Source organism: Mercenaria mercenaria, chromosome 3 (genome assembly GCF_021730395.1).
Source record: "Mercenaria mercenaria strain notata chromosome 3, MADL_Memer_1, whole genome shotgun sequence".
Lineage (NCBI taxonomy): Eukaryota > Metazoa > Mollusca > Bivalvia > Venerida > Veneridae > Mercenaria > Mercenaria mercenaria.
The window spans coordinates 8,041,874-8,056,255 of NC_069363.1; the positions used below are offsets into that span (position 1 = coordinate 8,041,874).

Genomic DNA, 14,382 nt, shown 5'->3' on the forward strand with positions numbered 1-14,382 from the left:
AAAATAAAAAGATAGGATAAATATGTATCAATTTAATAAATTTGGGGAATGTGCCTTAATGTAAAAACAAAATACAACCATCATAATGTTTCAATTTTCAAATTCATTTTATGATTTACTTAACAAAACCAACAATGTAACAGAGCTCCAGATAAGATTTTAGGTTAAAGGGTATTTTACCCCCTAGTTTTTTTTTCAAAGGGTATTTTACTCCTAGATTTTTTTTCAAAAGGGTATTTTAGAATTCTAAATGGTTTTTCAGAATTCGAAATCATTTAAAAGGGTAATAATAATAACTGTTCGTTTGTATAATTTTCTGATATTCATGTGCTCTGCTGAAGTGCCTTTGTCGGCCAATGCTGTTTTCCTGAATATTTTTTGAGCCTTCATTCAAATAGTTTTAACATTTTGTTTACTGCATAAATTACATCTTACACTACATCTTAATTCCAGTTACTGACCACTGCAATATATCAACAGCCAGTGATACTTTGACTGTCAATGTTTTTTTTTCAAAAACACCTACGTGTATAGTGCTTCGGCTTTTTCAACAGTTACCCATAATATATCATAGATCACGTGCTTAGCGACAGGCATTGTCCGAGTCATCTCTTGTCACACACTTATATACTTGAAGAAGAAAATGGCATTATTTTACAATATCCTTTGCGTTTGCTTTTATGAGACGCCATTTTTGTTTGTTGTACTCGATTACAAAATGGATGTGCTTGATTTACGATAAAATTGGATTACGCACTTAAATCGAGTAAAATACGTATCCCGTTTTTTCAATGCGTATCAGTACGCGTAGGTTTGATTTTGAATGCGTTTTTCGTAAATTTCAAAACGTATTTACGCAAATACGCATCTTATCTGGAGCTCTGATGTAATGATCATTTTATAACACTTCCAAAGAGTAAAATACATAATAGTTTCTCCACTACCCAGTCAAGTACCGATCAAGCGATCAATGAAGCATGCACAGATAAACTTTAGACTGGCTCCCGTCCCTATGTTTGTTCTTATTTACGTATATCAGTTTTCTTCATTAAGAGGGAAGTAACTCCAGAAGGTTGTTTCTACATTGACTTTTTTTATTGCCCCTGGCTCCGAACATAGGAACTGGTGAAAGTTGGCTACCAGTGTCTCACAAATTTGTGAGACAAATTCCCATTAATTTCTTTTAGTGACAATCTGCTGCTATTACTGTGACCTGTTACCTAAGGGTTTCATCATTTAATGAGCCGCAGATAATTTACCGATTTATGGCCTGCCATCAGGTTGTATTGGCTTATCAGACAACAGGAATGTACTTTTACATATTTATCAGAGGATTTGTGAATTAAATCATTTTCAACTTCACTTAATGGATGAAGCTATATTTAAAAGTTTTAAAATATGAACAAACAAGACCAAACCAAGAGCATGTTGTAAAAGTATATTTAAAAAGAAATTATGTTTTATTCTGTTGACCAACTGGCAGTGGCAAAAGCTTAACTTTAGAAATTGCCCCAATTGCATTTGCATTTTTTTATTATGACAGCACACAATGAACCATTATTGTTGAGTCACCTATTGTACCTTAAGTGACGTCCCATAGCTCTGACATGCATTGTCCAAATTGTGCCCCCTTTTAGACTAATCCTGGTTAAAGTAAATTTTGCATCCAAGTTTCCATCTCCAAAAACGAATGCAGATACTGGATTGAAACTTTACAGATATTTTAAGATAGGGTAATATTCCTTGGCTGTCTTACGGACTGCTCTTGTTAAGAATAACACTCCAAAACACATAGACCAAAAAATATGAATAACAATAATTTATAATTTAAACGCTTTATAATACACACAGTTCATCTCTGGTTTAAAATTTTGGGTAAAATTTCATTAACTTTAGAACTTTAAACTATGATGTTCAGCATCTGTCATGATGTCATTGGAAATAAAATTGCAAATAATCTACTGACTTGGTGTCATCAAGAACTGGCCGTAGCTAAAGACATCTCACTGACGACCAAAAAAGAACTCAGGGCCCTAAGTACTTTTAACATCACCAGCACCCTTCATTATCATTTTTTCTTTGTTTAATAACAAAAAAAAATCATCTAAAATACAAACTTTTCTCCAGTGAAACAATATTAATACAGTACAACCTCTCCAGAGTAGACCTCTCTTAAACACAAGCCTCTCTATAAAACATCATCAAAATTTCCCTAAGCTGAAATATACCATCAAATTTACCTCTTCTAAACCACAACCTCTACATAACAGTCAATATTTTTATCTCCCAAAGGGTGTTGCTCTACAGAGGTTGCACTGTACCCAAAAGTTGCTCAGTTATGTACCAGTACAAGTCTGTTTTTCTTGACCATAAAACACAAGTGCTGTCTTTTTCTGTTTTCTTTCATTTCTCCACATAAAATACATTTGAACTTTTTTGATGTAAGGGTTAATTTTACCATAACAGTAAACAGTTTCTGTAGTTGGAGTTTCCATAATTAATATTTAATAAACCTAAAAATTTATTAAAAGATCCTGAGTTTATGTTACTTTCAAATGATTATCCACATACAATATTTCACTTTTACATTTACTAGTAAACTGTTGAATCGTGAACTCTTAGAACTAGAAAATATCAACATCTGATGTTTTCTCAAATGACCCCTATCAAATTGGTAAGGAGAACTTGTCATTACATAGGATTGTTAATTGCCTTACAATTGATAGGGTTCTCAGTAGTTAATTATTTACAGGGGCAATCTAGGGTTACACTGGCCAACTTTCACCAGGCTGTATGGTTCAGCCATCAGATAAAACTGTGCTATTTTAGAGGTTTAAAAGTTTCTTATAAAATGTTTCCAATATTAATATAAAAGATAACCATGCAGCAAGGGAGCCAGGCTAAGATAAACTTTTACCTGTGACATGCCTGGGGCTAATTTCCACTACTGGACACGGTTTTATGGCTCTTGTGTGTTGCCTGTGTGTTGCTGTCAAATCAAGCCAGTTGCGCTGGTGTATAAATTTGTTAATTGAGGGGCCCATAGTAATAAAAATCGTAACTAGCCAGCCAGCTGGGCCCCCCCCCCCCCCCCCGGGCCCCCTGGCCCCCCACCTGGACACGTGCCTGATATTATATTATATAATATAATATAATATTATATAATATTATATTATATTATAAATTTCTAATTAAGATAGGTCTGATTTAAATAAATAAATTGCATCTTGTAATCAACTGAAACTAATTTTATGTTAGACTTTACTCAATGAACTTGACAAAGTGTACCCACACCTTTACTAAATGCATTAACTGTGCAAATATATTAGTTAAACATAGTCAAACAAAGAATTTAATCACTTATAAAATCCATTAACCAGAGCATTCAAAGTTTGATCTGTCCCATATCAATAGATCTTTGTTTTATCAAGATTGTCTATGTATTACCTGGATTGTATCAGGTGTTTTTATAGTAATTAAGTCATTTATTCATTGTCGTTCATTAACTTAATAAGTTAGAAATTTTATTTTTAATATAATCATCAGCAACAGTATGTTAGGCTCATTCACACTTTTCTGTTTAGTATTATATAGCCAGATGTATCATTCCTGACAACAGTAGAAATCTGTTTCAGAATTTGAAACCTGGTGCTTACAGTTTTCACTGGAAAATATCCTAGCAAACAACAGGGTTTCAGCTAAAGGAGATTTAGACAGTTTTTATGAAATTACGATTGATTTTAGTTTTATTAATATCAGGCTCTTATGATTCCAAACTAAACTGACATTTTGTCAGCTTCTTCCATTTTTAGCTCACCTGAGCAATGCTCAGGTGAGTTTTTCTGATCGCTCGATGTCCGGCGTCTGTCGTCCGTCGTCTGTCGTCTGTCGTCTGTCGTCTGTCGTCTGTCAACATTTAGCTTGTGTATGCGATAGAGGCTGTATTTTTCAATTAATCTTCATGAATATTGGTCAGAATGATAACCTTGATGAAATCTAGGCCGAGTTCGAAAATGGGTCATCTCGGGTCAAAAACTAGGTCACTAGGTCAAATCAAAGAAAAACCTTGTGTATGCGATAGAGGCTATATTTTTCAATTAATCTTCATGAATATTGGTCAGAATGATAACCTTGATGAAATCTAGGCCGAGTTCGAAAATGGGTCATCTCGGGTCAAAAACTAGGTCACTAGGTCAAATCAAAGAAAAACCTTGTGTATGCGATAGAGGCTGTATTTTTCAATTGATGTTCATGAATATTGGTCAGAATGATTGCCTTGATGAAATCTAGGCCGAGTTCGAAAATGGGTCATCTCGGGTCAAAAACTAGGTCACTAGGTCAAATCAAAGAAAAACCTTGTGTATGCGATAGAGGCTGTATTTTTCATTTATTCTTCATGAATGTTGGTCAGAATGATAACCTTGATGAAATCTAGGCCGAGTTCGAAAATGGGTCATCTCGGGTTAAAAACTAGGTCAATAGGTCAAATCAAAGAAAAACATTGTGTATGCGATAGAGGCTGTATTCTTCAATTGATCTTCATGAATATTGGTCAGAATGATTGCCTTGATGAAATCTAGGCCGAGTTCGAAAATGGGTCATCTGGGGTCAAAAACTAGGTCACTAGGTCAAATCAAAGAAAAACCTTGTGTATGCGATAGAGGCGGTATTTTTCAATTGATCTTCATGAATTTTGGTCAGAATGATTACCTTGATGAAATCTAGGCCGAGTTCGAAAATGGGACTTCTGGGGTCAAAAACTAGGTCACTAGGTCAAATTAAGGAAAAACCTTGTGTATGCGATAGAGGCTGTATTTTTCAACTGATCTTCATGAAATTTAGCCAGAATGATAACCTTGATAAAATCTAGGCCGAGTTCGAAAATGGGTCATCTGGGGTCAAAAACTAGGTCACTAGGTCAAATCGAAGAAAAACATTGTGTATGCAATAGAGGATGTAGTTTTCAATTGATCTTCATGAAATTTGGTCAGAGTGATTGCCTTGATGAAATCTAGGTCGAGTTTGAATATGGGTTATCTTAGGTCAAAAACTAGGTCACTAGGTCAAATTAAAGAAAAATCTTGTGTATGCGAAAGAGACTGTTTTTTTTTTCAATTGATTTTTATGAAGTTTGGTCAGGATGATTGCCTTAATGAAATCTAGGTCGAATTTGAATATGGGTCATTTGAGGTCAAAAACTAGGTCACTTGGTCAAATCAAAGAAAAAACTTGTGTATGTGATAGAGGCTGTATTTTTCAATTGATCTTCATGAATTTTGGTCAGAATGATTGCCTTGATAAAATCTAGGTCGAGTTTGAACATAGGTCATCTAGGGTCAAAAACTAGGTCATATCTAAGAAAATGCTTGTTTTATCGCAAGAGACCAATTTTTTGGTCCAATCTTAATGAAAATTGGTCAGAATATTTGTTTCCATGAAATCACTAGGTCAAACATGTTTTACACTGTTATGGTGTGTTTCTTAGGTGAGCGACCTAGGGCCATCTTGGCCCTCTTGTTCACATTTTCGTTAAATGTTTCAAAAGTGTTGTGTAGTCAGATTCAAAAGTTCAAAATTTTCAGTTGAAACCAGATGGTAACAATATGATCATGGTTTTACCAGTTTGTTCTATAATGTTGTTTAGTGCTTGTCTAATTTAATTATTAACTTAACATATTTTCAATGTATTATTAATTACTTATTGTATGACTAATGATAACTCTTAAGTGATTCTCCTTCCTATGTTGTCTTTACTCACACACCCTTCCTTGTTTCCATGATTGAAAGATAATCAAAGATCTTTTATGATACTTTTTCAGTCATAAATTATTTCTGTTCATATTTTTTTCAGTTTACACTGATGTATTTGTGCTTGATTGTAATGAAAGTTACATACTTATTTGTGCTTGATTCTTTAATGAAAGCTACAAGCTTATTTGGGCTTGATTTGTGATAAAATTTATATATAAGGCTATCTGAGTTAGACTGTAGTGAAAAAAAAAACAAGCTTATCTGTGTTTGTTTGTAATGAGAGTGGTAGCTTATTTGGGTTTGATTGTAATGAAAATTGAGTCACATTCAAATCTGCTTCCTAAAAACAAACCCAGTACTGGTGTCGGTTGTAACCCCACTGGTACCTGAACCCATGAGCTCCAGGTTGAGATGCTATTTTAATCACTAGACCACCTCTCCCCCAGATTTTTTTCTGAAGGACACTGACTAAAATCACTGCTGAAACACTACCTGAGCACCTGTACAGGTCTTTCCAAGCTACTCAAGAACTATTTACAGCAGTTAAACATGAAAACAAACAGAACTTTTGCCAGAAACCATTCTGTGTAGAAGCCGATTTCATGTTTCTGTGAGTGACGGGTGAGAGTTTTCCTTCAGGCAAGACAGCAGTTTGCATCTTGGAGTTATTTTAGTTTTTTTTTTTTTTTTATAAATAATAAATGAGACAAACTTGAGAGTTTTATAGTTTATTAACATGTCTGGTATAGTAGCCTTCTATTTATAAATCTGCTGGCTGCTCAAAATATTGTTATAGTGTCTGTGAGACTGGAAAAATGTGTAATATCAAGCAAAAATGATCTTTATTTGTTAATAATTGATGACAATTCAGATCTGGTTAAGACAGGATTTGATGCAACACGTTTTTTGAGAGATTTGGCTAAAACTTCAGTAAATGTTTGACACTTTTTCTTAAGACAGCAGAGCTAAGCGCTATGAGAAAGTTTCAGCAAGAATTTTATGTGGTGTCTTTAGAATTAATATATCATATTGCTTGTTTTGGTGTATTGAATTTTATTTCATGTATAACTTTCTTTTTTCTTTTTGTAAGACACATTGAAAGAAGCGTTGCCATCATAATTATGAATATTTCATTATGATACATTTCACTTTAAGCATGACTGCTTTGTGAAAGTTTTAAGTAGAAAATAAGTAACTTCTCCACCATCTTAATGACTTTATAATAATTATAGAATTTGAAATGATTTATAAAAATAAAATTTCTGAATTGTCATCACCAATCATTTTCATCATGTAACACCCTTACATGATTTTTATGGTGACAGTCTCCTGTGATTACAGTAGAGACTAGATGTGTGTCCATAGGACACCAGTGCCCCCACTTACTGTCACTGTATGGTCATATGTTACTTGTTGACAATACAAGACTAAGTATACCACAATATTTCATAAATCTGGGCCTCAAAACACAAGCCTCTGACGATTTTTTCTAAGAACAGGTTTAGCATTGACCAATGGCAATGCTGCAGTCTGGGACTGATCTCCACAGTTGAATAACTGAGTTTTGTTACCAGTCTGGAGAACTGAATTTCAAAAACATGTAATTTTTTTTAGCTCACCAGAGCACGATTAGTGCTCAAGCTGAGCTATTGGGACCAGTCATTGTCAGTCGTGCGTCATCATGCGTCGTCTGTCAACATTTGCCTTGTTAACACTCTAGAGGCCACATTTATGACCCTATCTTCATGAAACTTGATTAGAATGTTTATCTTGATGATCTTTAGGCCAAGATCGAAACTTGGTCATGTGGGGTCAAAAACTAGGTCACTAGGCCAGATCAAAGAAAGATTTAGTTAACATTCTAGAGACCATTTGAAACTCCTGGGAATTGGTCAGAATGTTTGTCTTGATGGCCTCTAGATCAGAATGATTAAGTTTTATGAAGATTGAAGTCAGAATGTTTATCTTGATGATCTTTAGACCAGTTTTGAATCTGGGTTATGTCGGGTCAAAAACTAGGTCACTAGGCCAGATCAAAGGAAAGTCTTGTTAACACTCTAGAGACCACATTTTAAGTTTGAAACTCCTGGGAATTGGTCAGAATGTTTGTCTTGATGACCTCTAGATCAGTTTTGAATCTGGGTCATGTGGGGTCAAAAACTAGCTCACCTGGTCAAATCAAAGGAAAAGCTTGTTAATACTCTAGAGGCCACATTATGACCCTATCTACATGAAACTTTGTTTATCTTGATGACTTTTAGGACAAGTTCGAATCTAGGTTATGGGGGATCAAAAAATAGGTCACTAGGCCAGATCAAAGGAAAATCTTGTTAACACTCTAAAGACCACATTTTAAGTTTGAAACTCATGGGAATTGGTCAGAATGTTTTTTGTACCCCCCGACAACAAAGTTGTAAGGGGGGGTATACTGGTTTCAGGTTGTCTGTCTGTCTGTCTGTCTGTCTGTCTGTCTGTCTGTCTGTCTGTCTGTCCGTCTGGTCGTCTGTCCGTAGACGCAATCTTGTGCGCACCATCTCTCCTTATCCCCTTGACAGAATTTAATGAAACTTCACACAAGTGATCAGTACCAACAGTAGTTGTGCATGGGGCATGTTAGGTTCTTTTAGAAAAAAAATTTGCAGAGTTATGGGACTTTGTTTTTTTGTTACTATACTATATACATAGACACAATCTTGTGCGCACCATCTCTCCTCATTCCCTGGACACAATTTAATGAAACTTCACACAAGTGATCAGTACCAACAGTAGTTGTGCATGGGGCATGTTAGGTTCTTTTAGAAAAAAAATTTTGCAGAGTTATGGGACTTTGTTTTTTGTTACTATACTATATACATAGACACAATCTTGTGCGCAGCATCTCTCCTCATCCCCTTGACACAATTTAATGAAACTTCACACAAGTGATCAGTAACAACAGTAGTTGTGCATGGGGCATGTTAGGTTCTTTCAGAAATTTTTTTTCCAGAGTTATGGGACTTTGTTTTTTTGTTACTATACTATAGACATAGACACAATCTTGTTGGCACCATCTCTCCTCATCCCCTTGACACAATTTAATGAAACTTCACACAACTGATCAGTAACAACAGTAGTTGTGCATGGGGCATGTTAGGTTCTTTCAGCGACAAAAATTGCAGAGTTATGGGACTTTGTTTCTTGTTAACGTACTATGTACATACAGTCTGCATATGCAATCTTGTGCATGTCTAATCTACCAAACCCTTGCACACAATTTAATGAAACTTCACACAAGTGATCAGTACCAACCCTAGTTGTGCATGGGGCATGTTACATTCTTTTAGATAAATATTCTGCATAGTTATGGGACTTTTTTTTTTGTTACTATACTGTATACATACAGTCTATATACATACAGTCCACATAATTATGCAGTCTTGTGTGTGTCAAATTGCAATGTACTGTGTCAGTGCATGCGGGGGGTACATTCATCACCTTTAGTGATAGCTCTAGTTTGATAAAATCTAGGTCAAGTTCGAATCTGGGTCATCTTGGATCAAAAACAAGGTCACCTGGCCAAATCAAAAATAAACCTTGTGTATGCAATAGGGGCTGCATTTTTTATCTGAGGTGCATGAAACTTTGTCAGAATGTTTGTCTCTATGAAATCTCAGATGATTTTTATCTGAGGTCATGTAGGGTCAATAACTAGGTCACCAGGTCAGATCAAAGAAAAAGTTTGTTTACACTCTAGGGGCCACATTTTTTATTCAATCTTCATAAAACTTAGTCTTAATGTTTGGTATCATAAAGTCTTATATGATTTTGAATCTGGGTCATGTAGGGTCAAAAATAAGTCACTTGGTAAAATCAAAAGAAAAGCTTGTTTATACACTCTAGAGGCCACATTTTTGGTCCAATCTTAATGAAAATTGGTCAGAATATTTGTCTCCATGAAATCTTGGATGGTTTAAAAATTGGGTCCAGTTGGATAAAAAACTAGGTCACTAGGGCAAATAGAAGAAAAATCTTGTTTACACTCTAGAGGCACATTTTTGCTCTAATATTCATGAAACTAAGTCAGAATGTTTATCTCATTGAAAACTCTAATGAGTTTGAAACTGGGTCATGTGGTGTCAAAAACTGGGTCACTAGGTCAAACATGTTTACACTGTTATGGTGTTTTACTGAAAATTTACTCTTGTTAGCTACCTAGGGCCATCTTGGCCCTCTTGTTTTGAAAAGTATCCGATGTCAAGGTTGCATACAGAGACTGGTCTCTAAACCCATTTTTTGAGTCTTGCCTCGTTCAGGAAATGATACAGTGAACTGCAATGTTGTTTTTTGTTCAAAATGTGGTTTAAGTAACAAATGTATTTTATTAATCTATTTTGTTGTCTCTGTGAGAAACTATATATATATATATATATATATATATATATATATATATATATGTATATATGTATATGTCTATATATATATATATATATATATGTATATATATATAAATCACCAAGCCCGTAAATCTGGGCAGATTCTTTTCAATTCCAGTACCGTTAGTCTGCCCACTTTTACGGGTACATCTGCCCACTTCTACGGTCCTTTACGGATTGAATCTAATGATGAAACGTATATCTGCCCACTTCTACGGTATAGTAAAGTTATATATATATATATATAGAAAGAAGCAGTTACAACAGTTCCACATTGAAGGTCTGATTTGTGCATAATTTATGAAACAATGGCCTTGGTGGACTAGGGTAATAGGGTTCAATCGACAACCAGAGGGTGTAGCTAGCCAGTTCATATGTAGTTCAAAGCATCTTCATATGTAGGCATTTGACTAATTTTGTGTAATTAGATTCTGGTAAAATAGAAATGTAAAGTTTTGAAATACCCATATATATATTTAATGAAATGCATCACTGGGGTCATAGTTGTTATACCGTAATACAGTTGTCTTAAACTGATATTTACATGTCACACAGCTATAACAAGTTTCTGTGTGCTATTTGTCTAATGTATTGTCAACAGATTTTTTTTCTGTTTTCAGTCCTGAAGTAAAGTCATTCCTCTCCTTAGACAACCCAAGAAATGCTCCAGATTCCTCTGATTCTGATCTCAGTATTGAATCTAATGACAGTATGGTAAGTGTTTCTAGTAAATCTCTTTACCTTACTGTTTAGCATTGCTCAGTGTCTTTGAACCGAGGTAAAGATGTTCCTAAGTAAATTTCTAGAACCCTAGCAATGGACAGGCTGCTATTTTAAGAAGAAACCTGTAACAGTTATTACTGAAGAAAGTTTTACTGATGAATTCAGTGGTCCAGTACTAAAATAAAACTAATCAACTGTACAAACTATTTGTGTCTGCTACTGCCCCAATTTGTGCACCTGAAAGAATGAGAAACTTAAAATTTAACAGCCAGTCACTAGATTGTCTGTTTCCAAAATAAGTAGTGTTCTAGTTAATGCTTGCAATTACTAAATAAGCTGTCAGATTTAGCCAAGGTTTAATTAATTCAGTGTCTATTTTGCCTTCAGAATGATGTGAAATAATGGCCTAAACTAAAACGGCCTTCCTAAAATATACACATACCAAAACAGATTAAAGAATTCATTAAGGAGACTGTGGTTTGTGTAAAACATTCTGTATATATTTTTAATATATCCTTTGGACACTGGTATAAAAAGGAAACTGTATTTGCAATGGGCAATGTATAAACTTGTTTTAATGTTTAGATATGCTACAGGTGCCCAAAGCATACATTTTGTTGACCATTATAAATTCTTTATTTCAGCATCTTTCCTATCTTTTTGCTTGTTAAATTTTTAGCTCACATGAGCACTTCTCATGGTGAGTTATTTTGATCACGCTGTGTCCATTGTCCATCGAGAAAAAACATGGCCGCAAGAAGGCGTTGTCACTTTTCATCAACAATTTCTTTAAACAGCAATCATCTACTCCAAAACCACTGAATAAATTTTGATGAATGATCTCTGGGTAGCCCTCTTTCAAAGTTGTTCAAATGGTTCCGGTTCATTGAACATATGGGTCTTTTTGATTAAAAACAGGTTTTCAGCTATCAGACTTTAAAAATCTTAATATCTAGAGCTTTGATATTTAGCATATTATGATATAAGGGTTTGACTCTTTACCATACTTGTCCAAATCATTGCCCTAAGGTCAAAAATGGCCACGCCCCTCAGTGTGACATGCACTTACTATAGTCATGTATATAAGAAACTTTGAAAATCTTCTTCTCTGAATCAGTTACAGCTAGAGCCTTGACATTTGGGTGTGATATCATAGTTGTACTGTCTACTGTAATTATTCAGATTATTGTCCTAGGTTCAAAAATGTGTGTGACGTGTATATAATATAGGCTAACATAGAAGAAACCTATAATTAACTCTGTACTTGAACCATTACCTTATACAAACACACTTTAAGCCTTGTACACAGGTGAGCGCTTTAGAGTCAGTGACCCTCTTGTTATGTAACTTAGTGCTATATTCAAAGACAAAACTCCAACACCACTCATTGAGTACACTCAAATAAATTGCCTAACGGTCACGTCTTCACTCAGGAAAGATTCCATTTGTATTCATAAAGGTGAGTGACAGTCGAGTCAACTCCCAAGAGTGAGTGAATGTTAAAGGAGGTCCTGGGGACCCTTGAGTGTTTCTCAAGGTCTCATAATGTAAGTTTAGATGATAAATTTACAATATTTAATTAATTTGAAGGTAAGATAACAGTGTCATTTAAAAGCGAAAGTTCATATTTGTGCAAGGTATTTTGAAAAAAATATATCTTATTTTAAATACATGTTGCTGAGGACGACGAAAACGTAAAAATACCCAACAAATTAAAAGAATGTTGAATTAATAAAAACGGTTAAAGATAGATACAGGAAATCAAATATACATCTACTAAACCTAATCTGACGGGGCTCATCAGTCACTCTCAGAAACACACGTCTTAGTAACTAATATTTACATTTCACAACCCTAGATATCAGTTATTTTTACTTCTTCAATAATTCATACTGAAAAAAAATATAAAAATTAAATGTCATGAAGAACCCATCATTACGGAAACATTTATTTTATAAAAGATATGAGCCGCGCCATGAGAAAACCAGCATAGTACGTTTGCTGTCTGGTCAGGATCTATGCTGAGAATGGAGAAACTGTTAGCGAACCGTATGGATCATGACCTGACTGCGCCGATGCGCAGGCTGGTCTGGATCCATGCTGGTGGCAAATTCATCAGTCAATCCCAAAAACACACGTCCTAGTAACAAATATTTACAAGCCTAGATATCTGAAAATTCATACTGAAAAATATAAATATTTCCCTCCGACTTAATGTGTCATTAAAAAAACAATATTCACCAAATCTCATTCGAAAACATTTATTTCACAAATGATATATATGTAATGATTGGAATTTACGTGGACTGGCTTTCGGAAACACCAACAGTTAAAGGCACGAGTATTATTCAGTTGTAATAAAATCTCAATACAGCGGGAAAAAATACTCATGTATTTTTAAGTATAAATTTTATTTTACTAACATGACTAATAATACTAATATTAATACGTTATATAAAACAAATAGACGGACGGACAAACATTCAGACAGGCAATAAAACGACAACTTCCGACTTGGCAAATTGATCTGCAAAAATAACGATTAACACTTCTGCATACCTTTGATGTTATTGTCATATACAGTCGAACTTCGATGGCTCAAACTCGAGTGTCCCGTTGAAATAAGTTTTCCGTTGTTCGAGCCATCCAAATGGCGGCCATTTTGAATTTGGGAATTCGAGGGCATGATGTGTTACAAACCTTACATCGTAATATATTGCCATATTGTACCTACATGTGTGTATGATACGATGATTTGATAAAAACAAACGCTGAAATAGTCTTTATTATCTTTTTTCAAACATGACATAGATACGAAAAAAACATAGATAAAACACTAATATATAATCATAAGAATTTGGTGAAGACAGCATCAAATAAGAAGACATGAATAGCAAACCTTTATGAATCATAGTCCAGTGCAAATATTTTCAAATATAAACACGTTAAAACGCAAACAATTAATTCACGGACATGTACACAGAAATATTTGAAAATAGTACTAAATGATGTCACATGTAGACATAGGCTATAAATAGACACAAGAAATCTACACAACAAATGAGCATACGTCAGTTTATTCATAATATCAGTGAGTCATGTACAGTATACAGTTTAACATTTTTTTTTTAAATAAATCCTTGATGGAGGACTGAACTGCCGAACGTTTGTTGAACTCTAATTTGGAGAGAGATTTGTACATAGTTCTAACACATGAGATTGAGTTTTTCACATTTGATGATGACGTTATATATTTTGTTTCTAAAGTTTTTTGATCTTATTTTCGTTTTGTTCCTTGCTTTCTAGTAGCCGACTTAGCTATCCCCCCGTTTCCGGTCCTTACTAAGTTATTCAGTCATGCTAAAGCAGTATGAAAGTTAACATCGAATCTCTCGTTTTATGCAGAAAAAATAAAGACAGACATTGCTCAATATTTTAAATAATTTTATCCGTATTAATCAAAGCCCATTAAAGCATTGCAGTGAACATAAGTCAC

General features: G+C 34.4%; 1 protein-coding gene across 3 annotated transcripts in view; it reads left to right on the plus strand.

The window, feature by feature from the left end:
* Nucleotides 1-14,382, plus strand: part of LOC123525494 (serine/threonine-protein kinase Sgk2-like) — a 145,750-nt gene that overhangs the window by 105,235 nt on the left and 26,133 nt on the right. For all 3 annotated transcript variants that reach the window (XM_053537826.1, XM_053537825.1, XM_045304588.2), the window contains one exon: nucleotides 10,784-10,877. In XM_053537826.1, the coding sequence (XP_053393801.1) occupies nucleotides 10,784-10,877 (94 nt within the window). The remainder of the gene's footprint in view (nucleotides 1-10,783; nucleotides 10,878-14,382) is intronic.